Source organism: Brassica napus, chromosome C2, assembly GCF_020379485.1.
Source record: "Brassica napus cultivar Da-Ae chromosome C2, Da-Ae, whole genome shotgun sequence".
In the NCBI taxonomy this organism is placed as follows: Eukaryota; Viridiplantae; Streptophyta; class Magnoliopsida; order Brassicales; family Brassicaceae; genus Brassica; species Brassica napus.
In genome coordinates, this window is record NC_063445.1 from 44,403,774 (window position 1) to 44,423,156 (window position 19,383).

Genomic DNA, 19,383 nt, shown 5'->3' on the forward strand with positions numbered 1-19,383 from the left:
AAATGATTTCAATATTATTAAACCAAACAGAAAATCTAATCATTTTTGACCGTTCATAGAGCTATTATAGAAACATTCGATGTCATGAATTTTTCAATATAAGTAAAGCTTGTGACTAAGTAGCCGAGATAATCCAAATATGTATACCATCTAATCATTTTTGACCGTTCATAGAGCTATTATAGAAACATTCGATGTCATGAATTTTTCAATATAAGTAAAGCTTGTGACTAAGTAGCCGAGATAATCCAAATATGTATACCATAGATTTAAGTTGGCCATTAGCTTTGGCTGATTTTTACTAAACCACCGTCAAACCTCAAAAAAAAAAATGTTGTAATGTCCTTCCTCTTTTAGAATTGTATCAAACTGAAGAATAAAAAAAATTAGAACATAAATAAGAAAACATGTTACCTACCATAAGCAAGTAAGTACTGCAAACAACCATGTCGCTAAAAACCAAAATATTTTGAAGCCACGACCAGAATTGTCTTGTTCAGCAAATGAAAACACTAATACAAGGATCTAATCATGTGAAATATTTCTAAATATCTATACATCAGATTTGATAAGAACAAAGCAATATATTGACAAAGAGTCTCACTCCTATATATCCGTCATACACCTCACAAGATGCATAAACTTTAGCAACTTCAGTCTTTTTAGTCTTTATGACTATCCTTCTCGACAGGTCTAGCATACAACTTAAATTTTGAAACTCCTTAATTAGTACTTCATCCAAGTTAACTTCTTATTTATCATCTTTCATCTAATGCATCTCTATTCCTCCACCCTCCTTATTACGCTCTCGCCCCCTCTCACCCTCATAGTTATAAAACTAGAGTCGAGAAAATCAACATCGGTGGCGGAAGTACACAAGCCTCAGCCGAGGCTAGCTGATCAGACACGGAAAGACCACTTCCTTGTATACTATTCTTGAGTAGCTAACAATATAAATAATAAACATGATGTTTGTTTATTGAACATTAATAAACATGTATGTTTGTTTATTGCACATTAATAAATGTTCTGTTAATAAAAAGATGGATGGAAAACTAAAGATGACTTACTGTTGTACATGTGATGCAAAGAGGACTGAACCTATTCTAAATTCAGGTCATTGGCAAGTTGTTCTCCACAAACATAAATCCACACAAATAATCAATTCAGTTTTTTTCTTTTATGTCAAATCTCTATATAAGATTTGTAAAATAGATAAGAAGATATTTAAGTACATCGTACAAACAAAGAGTCAATACAGATAATAAACACAAGAAAACAGAATATTAAAGTATGTTTACATCGTAGTTATACAAATCTCTAACATAAGAGGTGGAGTGAGTTAAACAGTAGAATATTATTGGTTTTGGCTTATTATTGTTGAGTTTTTGTGTCAACGTGTCTTTAAAAAATGGTGAGTTGTATAACAAACACCATAGGTTTTCCTTATAATAATGTGAAAGATGGCTTATAATCATGCTCACTGCCACCAATAACAAACACCATAGGTTTTCCTTATGTTAAATGTTTTTATAAAATTTTCAACTGAGTTTGGTAAGTCTGATAATTACTAATTAGTGTAGCTTACCTTAATTTGTCAGTCGTTATCGATATTTCTTTGTAAACAACATTAAAGAAAAAGTAGTATAATAGTACCAGAAACTTATGAAAATTAGAGATAATATCATGATTAAGGAAGCTATAACAAACTTTCAAAGTTTCCTGCATAAGGAATGAGCAGAGAAGAGTTTATCAAGATCCAAGTTTCAATATTCTTACTTTCTTTTCATTTTGGGTGTTACGATAAATATTTTGTTAATATGTTAGTGGTGTTTTGTGTAGATTTGTGTTCTTAAAGTGAACATGTGCTGTGATGGTTTGTAAGAAGAAAGTAAAGAAAATCTTGAGGAATATTGAAGGTAAGAGAAGTTAGAAAACAAAACAAAAAGATCACACCTTCTACATTTTTGAACAGATTTTCCAAAAGAGTTTGTTATATAGATTGACTAAGGCTAAGTTGTTTTCGGTTCTTAAACAGGCGTTTTCAAGACAACGATGGACACATAGAAAGGGAAAGTGACAATATATGGAAACTATATGGAAACGTAGACCCTTCGGTTCTAATCAAGAAGCTCATGATATCTGGTAAACATGCCGAAATATGGGGAGCTCCAAAGGGAAATAACACCAATCAGAACCAACCCACTTTGCCAATCAAATGATGTTTAGAATATGTTACAAGTTCATATTATTATCATAGTGAATAAAAAAATGTGTTGTGATTGGATTAGATTAGAAGATGTTATATCATGATTAAGGAAGCTATAACAAACTTTCAAAGTTTCCTGCATAATGATTAAACTTCTTTGAATAATTTGCAAGATGCTAGAAGTTTGTTTAGAATATAATACAAGTTCATATTATTACCATAGTGTATAAAGAATTTGGTTGTAATTTAATTAGACAAAAAGATGTTATATCTATGTTTTAGGCTAGATAATAACTATGTGGCGAATATCATAACTGATAAAATATCTCACTTTAATTTTATTTAATTATAAATCCTAGTGTGTGCCATTGAATTTGCATACTCGGACTGTATAACAACAAAACAAATTTATCAAGAGATATCTATTTTAATAATTCAACTATATTTTATTTAACAATTTGTTTGTTGATGTAATGTAGGTTTGTTTTCGTTATAAATTTGATTTGGTTCTTTTAATTAGTTTTTATGACTAACGGAACAAAAGAAACAGCAAATCTAGTAATTCATAAATTTCATTTGATTTTAATTTGTATTATTATTACATAAACCAACACTACATTTCATCACCAAACATGATAGAGGAATACTTATCAAAATATTTAAGCTCAACTGATCAGTTAGCTAATAGTGATAATCAGATGTATTAACTATTAACTAATTATAATTTTCAGAAAGAACTGAGAAAGGAATCAATAATTGGTCGGAGTGCCTTAAAGAGAATAAAGTAAGTCTTCTCACTTGGATGGATGGAATCAAAAAAGACATAAGCAGATGTATTAGGACACACATATGACTTTGGATTGCACAAGACCGATGCCTCTAAGTATCCAATTCCACAACATCCCCTGCTCACTTCTTCAAACCCTATAACATACAAATATATATAAATATTGTATATATATGTTAAAAGAAGAACTCAATATTAACAGAAATTAACGTTAATTCTTAAAATTCCTAAACCCTAAAACAAACTTGCATCAAAATGAAAACCCAAAACATAAACTCTTACGCCTGAAATTTTGATAGAAAAATACTATTTTCAAATTTCTTAAAATGCAGTATATTTTCTATCTTGGATTTATTTTCTTGTTTATCCCAAAAACTGTATCCAGATTATGGGTTGATGTGCTTGCTTACCGAATCTTCGATGATCAAGAATGATTTCATAGACTGGGTTGTAGACGTCGAGGTAAAAGATCTTGGACCCAAGATGGGCCAAACTATTTTGCATGAGGTCCAATTCTTTTTGCAAGTAGAAATTGTAGTTTATGGCCACGGTGGAGAAACGGTCAATGCAACGACGGTTGGTCAAAGGTTCGCCGGAGAAAACGGTTATAACAATTGGTAAACACCCAATTGGTGGCAAACCTGCCACCGTTATTATCCTTGCTCCTTCATGCCATAAATCCTAACCATTATATAACCATCAATATAAAAGGTATATATCAGAAGGAATTTTGTAGAATCAAACTAAACCAGTCGATGTCCAAAGTCCAAACAAAAACAAATTGACCCACTAGAATCGAGCTGAACACTGATACCAGACCCATTTTAGTAACTATGAAATTTAGTAATTCGAGCCAAAGCGGAAAGCATATATACCAAGAAATAACAATTTTTATGGTGTGAAATATTCCAAAAGTGTTAGTAATTTTAGATTCAGGAAAGATTGCTGTTTGATCGGAAAACGGTAATAAATAAGATGTTGGTTTAAACAAAGACGTCTTATTAATGGTCGAAGAAAAACGTTCAGTCGGTTACAAGGGAGAAGAAGAGAGTACGACAGAAAGGAAGCCGGTGGCTCGATGAGCTACCGGAAAAGTACAACTAACGGCGAGATGATGCAAAGGTGAAAACCCTAATCTAGCCGCCAAGTGTTGGTCAGTGATTTCGGATTCTTCTCTCGTTGTCTCCCCTTTCCCTTATATAGACGTCCTGATGCCTCGTCATTGACCTAATTTACGCCATCTTGGTGGGCCTCCTCTGCTGGGCCGAGAAGCCCGTAGGCGTCCGAACAGCCGCTGAGCTGGATGTACTTCAGTCGATGATGATCGACTAAAAGTACTCAAGAGTCAAGCCGAGAGACCAGACTCTTGAGCCGACCGATCGAGCCGTCGCTCTACCTAATCCGGGCCAGGCCTTTCTATTCCTCGGGCCTTGTGGGATGGTCAAATCCATTCCCTACAGTAAGTCCCCCCCCAGTCCATTAGTGAGCGAAGTGCTTTCTGGCTCGTGATGGATTCTAAGGTTTGAAGGTTTGAGGGAATAGAAGACCTGTCGGAAAGTTAGAGCGGTTGGTTGATGAGTCGCACAGTGTCGTTCTCTCGGTAGAGGCTTTATCGCTCCTTTTGATCGTTGTGTCGCATGGAGGGTTCTGGAATATTTCCGCTTGAGGCCGATTAGTCGCGGATAATCAGATCCCGATTGACATATCTAGATTAACCGTTGGTTTATTCTGATTTTAAGATGACCGACGTCCGATTTAGATGAGAAGCCGAACCGTCGCGAGGGTCCGCTGAATATCTGGGAGAGTTTCGAGGCCCATTTAAGCCCGTTTAGGCTTAATGACGACACCTCGAATTCCCCCCCCCCTTTTTCTCTTTTAAATGCACCGAGAAGTTGAAACGTCGCGAGGGTCCGCTGGATTTTTGGGGAGAGTTTCGAGGCCCATCTAGGCCCGAATAGACCTAATGATGATGCCTCGAGTTCCCCCCTCTCTTTTCCTTATAAATACGCAGGTCCCCTCTCATTTCTTCAAGTTTCCTCCGCGATCAAAGGTACTTTCTCTCTCTTCTTCTTTTATCTCTCTAAGTGTTATAGCCTTCATTCGACACGTTCTTCGCCGCCTTGATCTACCATGTCGTCGGCTCAGGGGTCATCGAGGCAGCAAAAGGGAAACTCAGTTGTGGCGGCATCAGCTCCGGTAAGGGGTCCAGACGGAGGTTGTATCGGGGATCTCGAGTCGACTCATCACGAGGCGATGATGGACACAGTTGATTTGTCTCGCTCCCAGAGGCTTTTGGTCGCAGATGCTACACGGCTTGCGAGGGAAGGGAGCGAGAACGTCGTCGTGGGGGATGCGACGGAGTGTGCGAGAGACGGACAGAGTGGGGCGGTGCCCGTTGACTCGATTACCTTGAGGGTTCGCGCAGTGGAAGACGATTCTTCAGAAGACGACGACTCCGAAGCCGAGTTGTTTCCGACGACCTTCTATCCCGAAGGGATTATCGAGGAGCTTCCGCGACTACATCCTGATTTGTCGCGCCCTGCTTTCGTGGCTGGTCAAGATTGGGACGGTGTGGAGGAGACTAAGTCGACCCCGAGGAGCGTGAAGAGGGTTCTTCGGGCCAAGAACGCTACAGGCGTGACCTTCCTCATTCCTGCGAAGGAGCAAAGGCCATGGTCTCCTCCGATCGGGTACCAAACAGTATACGAGTCTTATTTCCAGGATGACACTCGTTGTTGGTTCCCCATCCCGCGACTGATCACCGCGTACGCTAGGCGGCGAGATATCGCGATTAGTCAGTTACTGAACGGCTCGCTGCGACTAGCCGTCACTCTATCAGTTCTAGCGGAGGAGATTGACATGCCGATGAGCGTCAGGTCGTTCGAGGAGATGACCTCGATAACCGATATGAAAGACGGAACCTACTCGGTGAAGATGCGACCAAACTGCAATGTGTGCGCCGGTCATCCAAACAAAACGCAGAATTGGCAGCGTTCCTACTTCTTCATCAAGACCGACGACTCGGCTTTCGAGGAGCCTCCTCGAGAGGACTATCAGGTCCTGTGGAACCGTTCTTGTGGTAGAATATCTAGTCGCGAGCTACGTCTGATTTTGTTGATCTTAACGGAACTTTCTTTTTGTTGTGCTCGCAGTTGGCCATCCCACGTCTCCAGTCTATCCTGAGGATTTCCTGAAGAGCGTTCGAGCCGTCGCTTTGCTTCGGATCTACCGTTGGTCCGAGATTACCGTCGAGAAGATTCGCGAGCTTAAGGACCGGATCGCTCGAAGTGCGTTCCCTCGCCGTTTCTGGTTATTTTTTTATCGCAAAGTTTATTTGTGGCGCCCTGACTTTTCCGCCTTGTGTTTTCAGGAGAGTGGAGATCTGACCTTCCGGCCGTTCTTCCTATTCGCACCAAGCGACTAGACATCTTCCCAAAGGACATCCAGAAGCGAGTCTCTGAAGCAAAGAGGATGAGAACTCTTACCGATTTGAGCGCAATATTAGCCGCCCAGCTGGGACTGGCCAGCGAGGAAGGACCTTCGACGACGGTTCCTCTCATTGGTGAGGTTCCCCCTTCTGGCGCTAGAAACGCGGGGAAGGGTAAAAAAAGGAAGAGGGGCGGCTCGGGCGTCGAGAGGAGCGCCGAGGAGGCGAGCGACGTTCCTCCTTCTGGCGAACCCCAGAAGAAGAAGAAGAAGAAGAAGAAGAGGACAGAGAAGCCTGCTGACGAGCAGTCGGAGAGTCCTGAAGAACCGACTGAGAATAAGGAGGGTGATGTTCAAGAAGAAGAACTTCAACCCGAAGAGGAGGCTTCTGAGGCTGAAATCTCGGGAGAACGGGATGATGCGGTGGAAGTTGGTGAAAGGGAGGAATCTGAAATTCCTCTTAACGCCGCCCGTCCGGACGGTTCTGAAGAAGACAGCGGAGAGTCGCCGCTTTTGATCAGGAGACGTAACGACGAGGTTGGCGATGAGGCGCGATCTCCTATTCTGGCGTCTTTTCGCGAGGGAACTCCGGTTCCCATTGGGGAAGGGGTCGCTCAGGTCGGCACTTCTTCTCGCGGCTCCGCTATCTTGAGGAGGGTGCCCAGAGTCAACTTTCCAGACAAGGTTTCGTTTCACTACGAGGGACCGGCCCCTCTAGTGTACATTCCCGAGAAGTGTGGAGAGTTCCTTCGCCAATTAAGGGGGAGGGTGAAACCTATGCCCGCTGTGAAGGACCTCATCTTTGGGGGTGAATACGAGGAAGCCGCGAGGGCCAAGCTGCTGGTAGATGGCTCGGTCCCTTCTTTTTTTTTTTTCGTTCTTTGACTTTTCCTTACAATTTTCATCTCCTCGTTTGTTTAGGGGGATAGTGCGACGAACGTCGTGATCGATAAGTACGACACTGCCCTGAAGGGAGCTTTAGGCGAACTCGAGCTGGCTAAGAAGGAGTACGCGGAGAAAGAGGAAGCTTCTGCTCGCCAGCTGAATGCGTCGAGGGCTGACGTCGAGAGGCTTAACGGGATGGTTGCTCGCATCATTGCTCGAAGAGACGAGCTCAAAGCGGAGTTGGAGGTATCCCGAGGAGTCGTTCGTGAGCTCGAGCGGAAGAACGCCAAACTTGAGAGCGAGAAGGTTTCGCTTGCTGTGTCTCATGAAAGAGAGATGAGGTGCCTTAGAGACTCCAGGATCCTGGAAGTGACGAGGGAAAGAGGAAGAGTTGAGGCCAAGATGGCCGCGAAAGCTAATCGTCGCTTCGCTAGGATTCGCTCCCGAGAAGAGCGACGAGGTCCCTATGAGGAGGCCCAGTTGCTTCATAGCTAAGCCTTCGGAACCAGGAAATGCCTTGAGGCTTTGAAGAGGGCTGGGAGCGACATCTCGCAAGCCACTATCGAGATATTCGCCGAGCAAGAGAAGAAGTACGAGGAGGAAGCCGAGAAGCTTAGGGTGGGCGAGATACCCGAGGAAGATCTCACGCTTTCTCCTCTCGTATTGGACTCTCAGTTTGTGGATGCTCGAATCTTGGCGAGTCTCGATCCGTATGGGTCCAACGCCGGCTTGATCGATCCGGAGATTGCAGCGAGTCTTCACGTTCCGCTTACTCATCCGACTGAAGAGCGGCGCGAAGACCCGACGCTTCTTCTTGAAGGTCATTTGGCCGATCCAGAGATCGTCCCGAGATCAGGTGAAGTGCATGCTTCTCCGGCTGCTCGTGAGTCAAGCGTCAGGGCTTCGGATCGTATTAACTGTTTATCTTTTATTGTACTTGTCTATCAAATGCATGATTTCTCAAGATTTGAAGTGACTGTTTGTTTAGTATAAACATTATTCGAGATATCGAATCGTTGTAGTGTTGAGCTCGTTATGACTTTGTCTCGGTCGATTTCTTTGACTCGCGATCGTTCGTCATTTGAGTTTAATTATAATCGAGATATCGAATCGTTGTAGTGTTAAGCTCGTCATGACTTTGTCTCGGTCGATTTCTTTGACTCGCGATCGTTCGTCATTTGAGTTTAATTATAAGTCCTCGACGTTGACGGTTCCAAATTGACCCTAGCGTAATTTTCAAGCGTTTGGTGGGCCAAACTTTACTTAGTAAATTACAGGGTGAGTTGGAGTCATTGTCTCGGTCGTGTTGGTTTAAATCGCAACACGGTCGACTCCCGTGAATACGTGTCCGATCAGGACATATCCAACGTGGGATGCGAGTACCGATACGCTTGTTCGAGAAGCCAGGGCATGCTCATGTCGGCATCGCTTAAGTGATCGTCTGCTTCGGAGATCGATTCCTCGAGAAGGAGGTTTGTATATTTTTTTTTTTTTCGGCCGGACCCCTCTTCCTTTTGGGCTGCCTACGTATCCCTTTGTGGGAATCAAGCCATTCGTAGTTCTTAGATTGCGAGTAAAAGTGGCTTTTGAGGCGCATTTACTCGGCTTTTTTTTTTTGAGCGAGAGAACGTGACCGTTGTTCGTTCTTTCGCTTCTTTTTTTTTTTTTTTTTTTTGAGCGAGAGGCGAGTAAAAGTGGCCTTAGTAGCGCATTTACTCGGTAAGGCGTTCGTCTTGACTAAGGATGGAAGAGGCGGAGATGTTTGGAGTTCCAAGCTCTCGGTATTGCTTCGCCTGTTGAAGTCTCGAGGCGGTATACTCCTGGTTTGATGACTTCGACTATCTTGTATGGTCCTTCCCAGTTGGCTCCAAGCTTGCCGGCTTTCCATTCCTTAGTGTTTTCGAAGACCTTTCTTAAGACAAGATTGCCCTTTTCGAGGGGACGCGATTTGACCTTTTTGTTGTAGTAGCTCTCGATCTGATGCCGGTAATTCTGGATACGGAGTAGTGCTTGGTCGCGTTTTTCCTTGATGTCATCGAGTGCGTCGAGCAGCATGTCGCGGTTGAGTTCGACGTTTTGTGGCATTCGCGATCGGCGCAAGCTCGTCACACTCACTTCTGCGGGGGCCATTGCCTCGACGCCGTAGGCCATCGAGAAAGGGGTAGCCTTCGTCGCTCCGCGGGGAGTTGTTCTGTGGGACCATAGGACACCGTCTAGTTCATCTGCCCAGCAACCTTTCTTTAAGTCGAGTCGTTTCTTCAGACCGTCGATGATGGTCTTGTTCATCGACTCGGCTTGGCCGTTACTTTGCGGGTTTCTCGGGGTCGACATGTTGAGTCGAATTCGCCATCTGTCGCAGAATCCCTTGAAGTGATGCGAGATGAGTTGTGAACCGTTGTCTGTAATGATCTCGTATGGGAGCCCATGTCGGCAGATTATGTTTCTCCAGACGAAGTTTTGCACCTCCTTGTCGGTGATGCTGGCGTAGGCTTCGGCTTCAACCCATTTGGTGAAGTAATCTGTGAGGACCAGGATGAACTTCTTTTGGTGGGATGCCGGCATCGGACCGATGATGTCCATTCCTCATCGCATGAATGGGTATGGAGCAGTTAGGGTATGAAGGAACTCTGTTGGGCTGTGTAAGGTGGAAGCATGACGCTGGCATTTGTCGCACATGCGCACGTATGTCTCACAGTCGGCGTTCATTGTTGGCCAGTAGAATCCGAGATTCTTTACTTTTAGTGCGAGGGCTCGTCCGCCCGAGTGATTACCTGCTGCTCCTTCATGTGTTTCGGCCATGACTAGTCTCGTTTCTTCGCCGGAGATACATTTGAGTAGCACCTTCGTCGCGGTCAATCGGTGTAGTTCCCCGTCCATGACAACGTAGTGTGCGCTACGTCGCTTCAGTCGCCGTGCGTCCCATTTCTCGGTGGGCAATAAACCTTCAGCGAGGTAATCGATGAGTTCCTTGCGCCAATCTGTTGGCTGATCATCCTGCAAAGGAGGTTCTGCTTCGTCGATGTCCATCGCTTCGCTAATCGCTGCTGCGATCGCAGTCGGTTCCGCCTTCGTATCGATGCTCGGTTTCTCGATTTTATGGATTGGGATTGTCCTCTTGACTTGATCGTGTAGCTTGCTTCCTAGAGCAGCGAGGGCATCGGCACATACATTTTCTCCGCGAGGAACCTTCGTGAGTTCGAAGAACTCGAAGTCTCGCGTGAGGTCTTGGACGAGTTTGAGGTAGGCGTCCATCCTTTCATTGCGGACGTCGTAATCGCTGAGGTACTGGCTTACGACAAGTTGAGAGTCGCAGTAAGCGCTGATTCTTTTGGCCTTCACTGCCTTGGCGAGACAGAGTCCTGCGTTGAGGGACTCGTATTCAGCTTCGTTGTTTGACACCGCAAAACCAAAACTGAATGACTGCCGGATGAGTTCTCCTGTTGGTGATTGCAGTTGCACTCCTGCCCCCGATCCTTTACTCGTGGATGAACCGTCGACGTGGAGGATCCAGTTTAAACTAGGTAGGATGAGGTCTTGCTCAAGCTCTGGTGTTAACTCGATTAAGAAGTCTGCAAGGACCTGTGACTTTGCTGCTGTGTGATTCTTGTACACGATGTCATGTTCGCTCAGCTCCATCGCCCATTTAGTCAACCGTCCTGACTGGTTAGTATTCTGCATAACCGTTCGGAGTGGTTGGTTGGAGATTACTTCAATCGTGTGCGACTGAAAGTAGGGTCACAGTTTCCTGGCCGAGGTGACGACAGCTAAGGCCATCTTTTCGAGTGTTGGGTATATCGTCTCCGGCTCGGTCATTCTTTTACTTGTGTAAAAGATTGGTTTCTGTTCTCCCCGATCTTCTCGAATGAGCACGCTGCTGACAGCGGAGAATGTGACGGCTATGTAGAGAGACAATGTGTCGCCGGCTTCTGGCTTTGATAGTACTGGGGGGTTGTGAGGTAGTGCTTGAGTTGATTAAACGCCTCTTCGCACTTTTCGTCCCAGACGAACCTCTTGTTGCCCCTTAGTAGCTCGTAGAAGGGAAGACACTTATTGGTTGATCGCGAGATGAACCTGTTGAGAGCTGCTATGCGTCCGGTTAGTCGTTGTACTTCGCGGCTCTTCTTTGGGCTTGGAAGATCGAGGATCGCCGAGATCTGCTTGGGGTTAGCCTCGATTCCTCGTTGAATGACAATATAGCCGAGGAATTCTCCCGAAGTGACACCGAAGGTACACTTGGCCGGGTTGAGCTTCATCCCGTAGTCATTCAAGATCTTGAAGCAGTCGCGTAAGTTGTTTAGGTGATCGTCGGCCTTGAGCGATTTGACTAACATGTCGTCGATGTACACTTCCATGGTGTTGCCTAGCTGATTAGCGAACATTCGGTTGACGAGTCGCTGATAAGTCGCGCCGGCGTTCTTTAGCCCGAAGGGCATCACCTTGTAGCAGTAGGTCCCTCTGTCGGTGATGAATGCCATCTTCTCGCGATCGTCGGGATGCATCAAGATCTGGTTGTATCCCGAGAAAGCGTCCATGAAGGTTAGGAGTTCGTTACCAGCAGTTGATTCTTCGAGACGATCGATATGAGGGAGTGGGTAACTGTCCTTTGGGCACGCCTTGTTGAGGTCCGTGAAGTCGACGCATATGCGCCATTTGCCGTTTTTCTTTTTGACGACAACCGGGTTAGCCAACCATTCGGGGTATCGTACTTCGGTTATGAAACCCGCGTCGAGGAGCCTGTCGACTCCTTCGTTTACGGCTTTAGAACGTTCTGGACCGAGTTTTCGTCGCTTCTGTCGGATGGTTTTGAACGTCGGATCGACGTGCAGTTCATGAGAGGTAACTGTGGGGTCGATCCCCTTCATGTCGGAAGTCTTCCAGGCGAACGTCGAGGCGTTGTCTTTGATGAAAGAGATGATCCTTGAACATACGTCGTCGGACAGGTAGACGCCAACTCGGATGATTTTCGTCGGGTCGGATTCATCAATTGCGACTTCGCGAACTTCCTCCTTCTGAGGGTATATCTTGTTGAGTGGTTTACTGACGGAGTTGACAAGGGAAGCTTGTTGCTGCATCTTTACAGTTGCGATCAGTATTTCTCTCGCGGCTTGTTGATCTCCCCGAATCGTCTGAGTTTTGCCGTCTTTTCCGGGAAATTTGATGCATTGATGATAAGTCGAAGGGACGGCTTTCATGGAATGCAGCCATGGTGTTCCAAGTATGGCATTATAGGGTGCTTTGGCGCGGATGACGGAGAACTTGACGGTGCGGGTTATACCACCTGCGTAAACTGGAAGGCGAATTGTCCCGATCATTTGCTCCGAGGCTCCGTTGAAGCCGGTGAGCGTGCGAGAGGAAGGCTTCATATCCCTTAAATCAACTCCCATTTTTTCGAGTGTGTCGCGAAAGATGAGATCGACTGAGCTGCCGGTATCAATAAGGACTTTTGCGACCAGACATTCGCCGATGTCAAGGTCGACGAGGAGAGGATCGTTATGTGGCATGTGGACGCCCTTGGTGTGTAGTGCCGAAAAAGTGATCTGGTGATCATTTTCGACTGGAGAAGGCCACTTCTGAGAGGTGGTTGCCTGACGTTTGTAATCTTTGACGGCTCGAACCGAGTCACCGCAAGGTGGTGATCCGCCCATTATGACACTAATGTGCGGGGCTCGGGTAGCTCGCATTGATTCGAGTTGCTTCCTCAAATCGTCAGTTGTGTTCTCGAATGTAGGAATTTCTGCGGGCTGTTTTTTTTTTTACTCGAGACGTCGTCGCAGATCGGACCCTTTCGAACGGTTGAGTTGGATTCACAGGTCGTCGGCCTTTTGAATTGAGCTGGTCGCGAAGGTCGCCAGTTTGAATTGAGATGGTCGCACGGAGGTCGGTGGTTCCTGTGTTTTCGTTCGTGGCGCTTTTTCGCTTCAATAGAATGCGTAGGTCTTTATCTGCTTTCGAGGGAGCGAGAGACTGCTTATCCTTGCTGTCCAATTTATCGCGCAGATCTGGTTGCACTGTCGGGACGTCGTCATCAGAGGAGTCGCAAGGGCGAGAGAGTATGACTTCCACTCGTCGCCGGCGACGCGGGTGTTCGTCTTCTGATGAATCGTTGGCGGGGCCGACGTTGTTGACGGGAGTGCGCTCGGGGCTTGCTCTTTCCTCGCTTGGGGCCGTGTTCTTTTGAGACTTCTGTGCCTTCTTCTCCTTGTTCTTACTCCAACTTTTAGTGTTTTTCGGTGTCGTAGGAGAAGTGGGCATTTGGATTGTCCCATTAGTGATCCCGTCGAAAAACTGCCCGATGAGGACCTTGCATTCCTTCGTATCATGGGAATCCCTTTTGTGGTAGAGGCACCATTTTTTGGCTCCTCGGAGTTTGAACTCGCTGGTTCGGATGAGGTTGATTGCTTCGGAGCGGAGTCTCGATCCCAGTGGTTCCAGCCTTTCTCTCGCGTGATAGCTGCTGATTTTGGAGATTCCTCATCATCGACCGAGCTGACGTAGCCTCGCTTTTGAGTGGAATTTCCACCGGAGGAGTGCTGGCGGGTCTCAGGGCGGGTGTCGTTTGTTCGGGAGGATCGCTGTCTCGCTGCTGCTTCTTTTGCGAACTTTGCTCTGGTGTCTTCTTCCATGCGGATAAAGTTGTGCGAGCGAGCGATGGCGTCGGAGACAGATTTTGTCGGATATCGGTAAAGATCCTGGCGGAATGTGGAGTCGACGTGCAAGGTGTTCATCAAAGATTCGACGGCGATATGGTCGGGAATATCAATCTTCGAGACAATAACTTTGAATTTCTCCATGAAGTCGCGGAGACTTTGGTCGCTGGCGTGAGTGAGGTTCCACAAATCTGACACGGTCGCTTCATGGTTGGTGAACATAATATAGTTCTTAAGGAAAGCCGTCGAGAGGTCGTGGAAACAGTCGACGGAGTTCTCTCTGAGGCCGGTGAACCAAGTAAGGGCCGGTCCTTCTAGGGTTTCGACGAAGAGTTGGCAAAAGCCAGCGTCTTTGTCTTCGTCGGTCAGATTTGCGCGTCGCATCGCTATGTTGAAAGACGTGACGTGAGTAGAAGGGTCAGAGAGACCTTTGAAGGTTGGAAGACGGAGTTTTTCCATCTTCTGTAGCCGCACGCCGGTAACCTTTTGCGTGAAGGGTGTACGAAGAGATTCCGCGAGTACATGCTCGATTTGGGGCGCGGACGTCGTCACCTGGTGGATCTTCGAATTGATATCGAGGACCGACTGTTTTTACGCGGCTAGTTCGCTTGCGGTGTGCGCGTTGGTGTCGTTACCGGCGCTTTGTTTATCGTTATCCCGCGTAGGTGCTAAGTCAGTGGTTCGTTCTGTGGCGAACAGGTGTCGACGATACTACGCCGTTGAAGCTTCGGCGTTTGCAGCGAGAGGAGCAAGGATCTTTGCTATCGCCGTGATTTGGTCAACTGCCGCCTTCTGCGCCGCTTCTTGTAGGGCGAGGCGTGCCAGGATAGTTTCCATAGACGCAGGATGGGGAAGTGGAGTTACTGGTGTAGGCGTAGGTGTCACCTCTGGAGCCGGCGTCACCTCGAGAGCTTCGCGCTCCTCGCCTGACGAAGAACTGTCGTTGCTAACGACCATAGTTCTGACGTTACTTTGCTAGTTGCCCCACGGTGGGCGCCAACTGTTTGATCGGAAAACGGTAATAAATAAGATGTGGGTTTAAACAAAGACGTCTTATTAATGGTCGAAGAAAAACGTTAAGTCGGTTACAAGGGAGAAGAAGAGAGTACGACAGAAAGGAAGCCGGTGGCTCGATGAGCTACCGGAAAAGTACAACTAACGGCGAGATGAAGCAAAGGTGAAAACCCTAATCTAGCCGCCAAGTGTTGGTCAGTGATTTCGGATCCTTCTCTCGTTGTATCCCATTTCCCTTATATAGACGTCCTGATGCCTCGTCCTTGACCTAATTTACGCCATCTTGGTGGGCCTCCTCAGCTGGGCCGAGAAGCCCGTAGGCGTCCGAGCAGCCCGTAGGCGTCCGAGCAGCCGCTGAGCTGGATGTACTTCAGTCGATGATGATCGACTAAAAGTACTCAAGAGTCAAGCCGAGAGACCTGACTCTTGAATCGACCGATCGAGCCGTCGCTCTACCTAATCCGGGCCAGACCTTTCTATCCCTCGGACCTTGTGGGATGGTTAAATCCATCCCCTACAATTGCATAACTATTTGGGAAGGGATTTTGATTTTTAGAATCCTAACTAAACTTTTACTAAACCTCTCATAAACCTAGAATTTGTAATATTTTGACATTTTATGAAAACAATGGTGAGATATTTCTTGTTTAAGTACTGACATTTTATAATACCACAAGATGTCTTTTATTTAATTATAAATCAAACATATACCGATATACCACTCAAAATTAAGTTATATTTTTTTTGTATAGCCAAAATCTACAAATTATTATTACAACTAAACAAATTTCGATATTAACATCCACAAATGAAAACATTTACAAAAAATAAAAATATAATTACCTGGATAAATTGCTTGAGATTGTAAGTAACGAAATGCTGATAAGCTTCAATAGTGAAACTTTTCCTTCGAATTGGAATTGTAAAATAGTTTATGACGAAATCGTTGGTTCCTGCACTAACACAAAATATAGCTTCTTTTATTTGTTTTTCCATATTTTGTTTTCCGATTTTACTCTCCAATTTTCTCTTGTATTCTCTGAAATGCTCCAGTTGAGTTGGTATGTCTATCACGTTCTACCGCCCCACCAATGAAAGCAACAATAGACAATATATTAGTGATTTAAAAATAGATTGATAAGCAAAAGAAAAGTATCTGAAATATAAATATCACTTTCACCTTTTAGAACCTTATTTTAATATGGTTCTATTCGTTTTTTGTGTTCAGACAATGCATCTTAATGCAAATTTTGTGTTTAGACAATGCATCTAAATGCAAATGCTCATGTTGTTCGTTTGAACATTATTACATCAATCATCTAGTTATATGAAAGTATTACTAATAGTCTAAATATTGGATATATCAAATCATCAATATTGCTTTTAACTACTGATAGATTGAAATTAAACATTTTCTTAATGGAATAATATATCTCAGTGAAAGAGGCAATATATATGTATCATAACAATAAAAATTAAGTAATAAACACGGAATTAATAACTGAAGTTCTTACTATATTTTGAATTTTTAAAATCTTACTATTTTAATTTTCATATAAATCTTATAATTACAAACTATATAATTTTTTTTAGCTAACAGTACACTTATATAATTCTTGAGTTTTTTTTTTTTGCTAAAATTTGGCATATAATTCTTGAGTTGGAATAAATAATGGCAGAATAGGGTCCAAATAACTATAATTATTAATTAGCAATTTTACTTGCAATGAAAATTTTAAATTGGTATATTTTATCGTATTTTAAATAATACTAATAAATTTTCAAATTCCTATATTATTTTAAAGAAAAAAGATTCTAAGTTAAACATAAAAGGCTAAAACGGCTAGATGTATAACTGATTTCTTAATGGTTAGTTCTCAAATAACAACTGGAGCTGGCCATAGATAGAACTCCTATGTGGAGATGAAAAGACTTAAAGGTGATCAATAAATCACGAGAGCCGAGGGCCAAAATTAAAACTCGTTTTATTTGGCTTCAACAAGCCTACTCGCGATAATTTTGGATAATAGGGTATCCTATGGTTATTCATCCGATTTGTTCTAAAATATACACCACGCACTTAGCTAAAAATGCCAAAAGTCGCTATCTTTTTGTCTCTCAATAATGATGAATTTAAGATGGTGTTTGTTAGTTTATTAGTTTCAGTTTTCTTTGTCGCATTCTCGAACCTACCGGCCCGTGAATAAACATTAGCTTTTCTTACATAAAAAAATTATGAGGTTTAAATTTTTTTTTTAATCTTATAACTAAATGAAATTGGGCCAACAATTCAATGATTGGTTTTGTTCATATGATATATAGAAATTTAATTTAAGAAAGCATGTTACAAAAAAAATATATAGAAATAAAATCCTCGAATGTTGAAGAATGTAATATTTCATATACAATAAAGAAAGTTGAATAATTATACATCATTGATTATCCTAAATTTATAGTCCTTCGAAAACGTAACTTATCTTAGATCAAGGTTTGAAACGTAATATATCTCCGTTTGGAAGTCTCTTTTTTAATTGTGTTCTAAAATAAAATAAATAGAAAGAGAAGAGACTGGATACTAACACCAATGGTTGGAGTGAGGGGATCAAATCCAGAACCAGCTGAAGCAAAGCTAACTCCACTCATTAAGTCATTTATTCCAAGATTTGGGTCCAAATATGCTGGCACAAATTCCTTCACCCCGATGTATGAACCTGTACATATGATATTAGAGATTCACTGTACAATCACGATATTTCAGTAAAACAAATAAATAGTATATGAATACTAACCGATGAAATCTGTCACCAGTCGACCATTACAAAATCTACCGGTGGGAATGCTGTTTTTGAAATCGAGCCCATAAGGTGGAAAGTTGCATTTGAATGCTGTTGGGATGTAGTTGTTATTGCCAGGATCCACGGTTGAATCTCCAAAAACCAGAATAGCTGAGACTGGTTGTTTACGTTGATGGTATGATCCGAGTGGACTAGGTTTTAAGGGTTCGAGTTTTGGTGTGGAGAGTGAGAAGATATTGAAGAATAGGAACAAGAAGATGAAAGATAAGGAAAAAGAAGAATGCGTGTGATGACTTCTCATTTGTGAACGTCTGGAATGGAGACAAATGAGAAGTTTGGTTGATACCTTCAAGTGTAAGCACATAATATAATAAAATACCCGATCGTATTTATATGAACGTCTCAAAAAAAACTCTAAAAAGTTTTTTTCTCTCCAAAAAAAAACTTCAAAACTTCACTATTCAAAATTCCAAATTTGAAGTTTCATCTTTTTATTTACATTTTGGCCGTTATAATTAAGAAAAATTTACACTTTGGGACACATTTCTACTTTCGATTTACATCTTGGGACACTTGTTGCTGGTCACACACATTCTCTATGTCTTTTGTCATTTATACCCCTAACTAAGTTTTGATTCACTTCAGACTCTTTTCTAACTAAAACAATCCGCTCAAATATACAGTCCAATAAAATAAAAAACTGAGCTTTCGTCAGCCCAAACAAATAAAAAAAATACAAATCTCGTTTATCTTATTATCTCTCCTGTTTTGAGACAATTTTTCAAAATCACTTTCCCAATTTTATGAACCCTAATTTCGACAATTGTGTGGGTTCCTCTCAAATCAACTCAATATTAGAGTTTTGTAGATTCGTTATATCATACGGCGAGAAACAAGCTCTGTTCTCATCACAAGACAATCAGCTGCGTCACTAGAGCTTTTCCGGATGATGGAGCCATAGAAGCATATTCTTCTCCCTCTACTTCTAGTTCTTGGCAATGACAAGTAATGGTATCAAAAGCATCTGTCGTGGCTTAGAGAAGAGCCGACGAGGACCCTCAACGCCCTGTTCGTTTTCGACGATTGATCTTCCTCTCCCACTGCCGGTTTATCTCACCGCCTCCGTGAGAGATTATGTCGCTTTCTCTTCTTTCAATTGATGTCCTCTTCGATTGGTCTCTCCTACGCAATTGTAGTAGATCTGGGAGTTCGTCGTTCCGTGTCATTGGTTTCTCCTCCGGTGCGTGGTGGTCTCCGGTTCCTCTGCTCTCCTCTTGCTCAAGAACGGTGTCTAAGTTCAGGTCTTGGGTCTCCGGTACTTGCTCGAGCTCTGTCCCTAGATCTTTGGTGCTCCGTGACGAGATCGGAAAAGTCTCCGATGTGCTCCTCCTCGTGTGGGTTGTAGGGTCGGATGTACACTGTCCTTGTTCCGGCTCACCGGATATAGTCTTGCTTGGGAGGCTCCTTACTTCTCTGTCCACCGTTGTTGTCTGAAGTCTGCGTTGATGCTATAAACACGGATGGCTTCCAAGAAAAGCTGATTCTTTTGAGAAGATTGAGAAGGTAAGAGAAGAATATGTTTCTGGTTTTGTTCTTTGGCATGATGTTTGGGTGATTAAA

The 19,383-nt window shown here is 43.6% G+C and overlaps 1 protein-coding gene across 1 annotated transcript; it reads right to left on the reverse strand.

The window, feature by feature from the left end:
• Window positions 1–2,763: 2,763 nt before the first annotated feature.
• LOC106436878 (GDSL esterase/lipase At5g45960-like) lies at window positions 2,764–18,127 on the reverse strand. Its single transcript, XM_048747885.1, has 5 exons — window positions 17,758–18,127; window positions 17,549–17,679; window positions 15,812–16,045; window positions 3,407–3,677; window positions 2,764–3,133 (listed from the first exon to the last, which is right to left on the reverse strand). The coding sequence occupies exons 1-5, from the start codon at window positions 18,125–18,127 to the stop codon at window positions 2,937–2,939; spliced, it is 1,203 nt and encodes a 400-aa protein (XP_048603842.1). The 3' UTR covers window positions 2,764–2,936.
• Window positions 18,128–19,383: the final 1,256 nt, after the last annotated feature.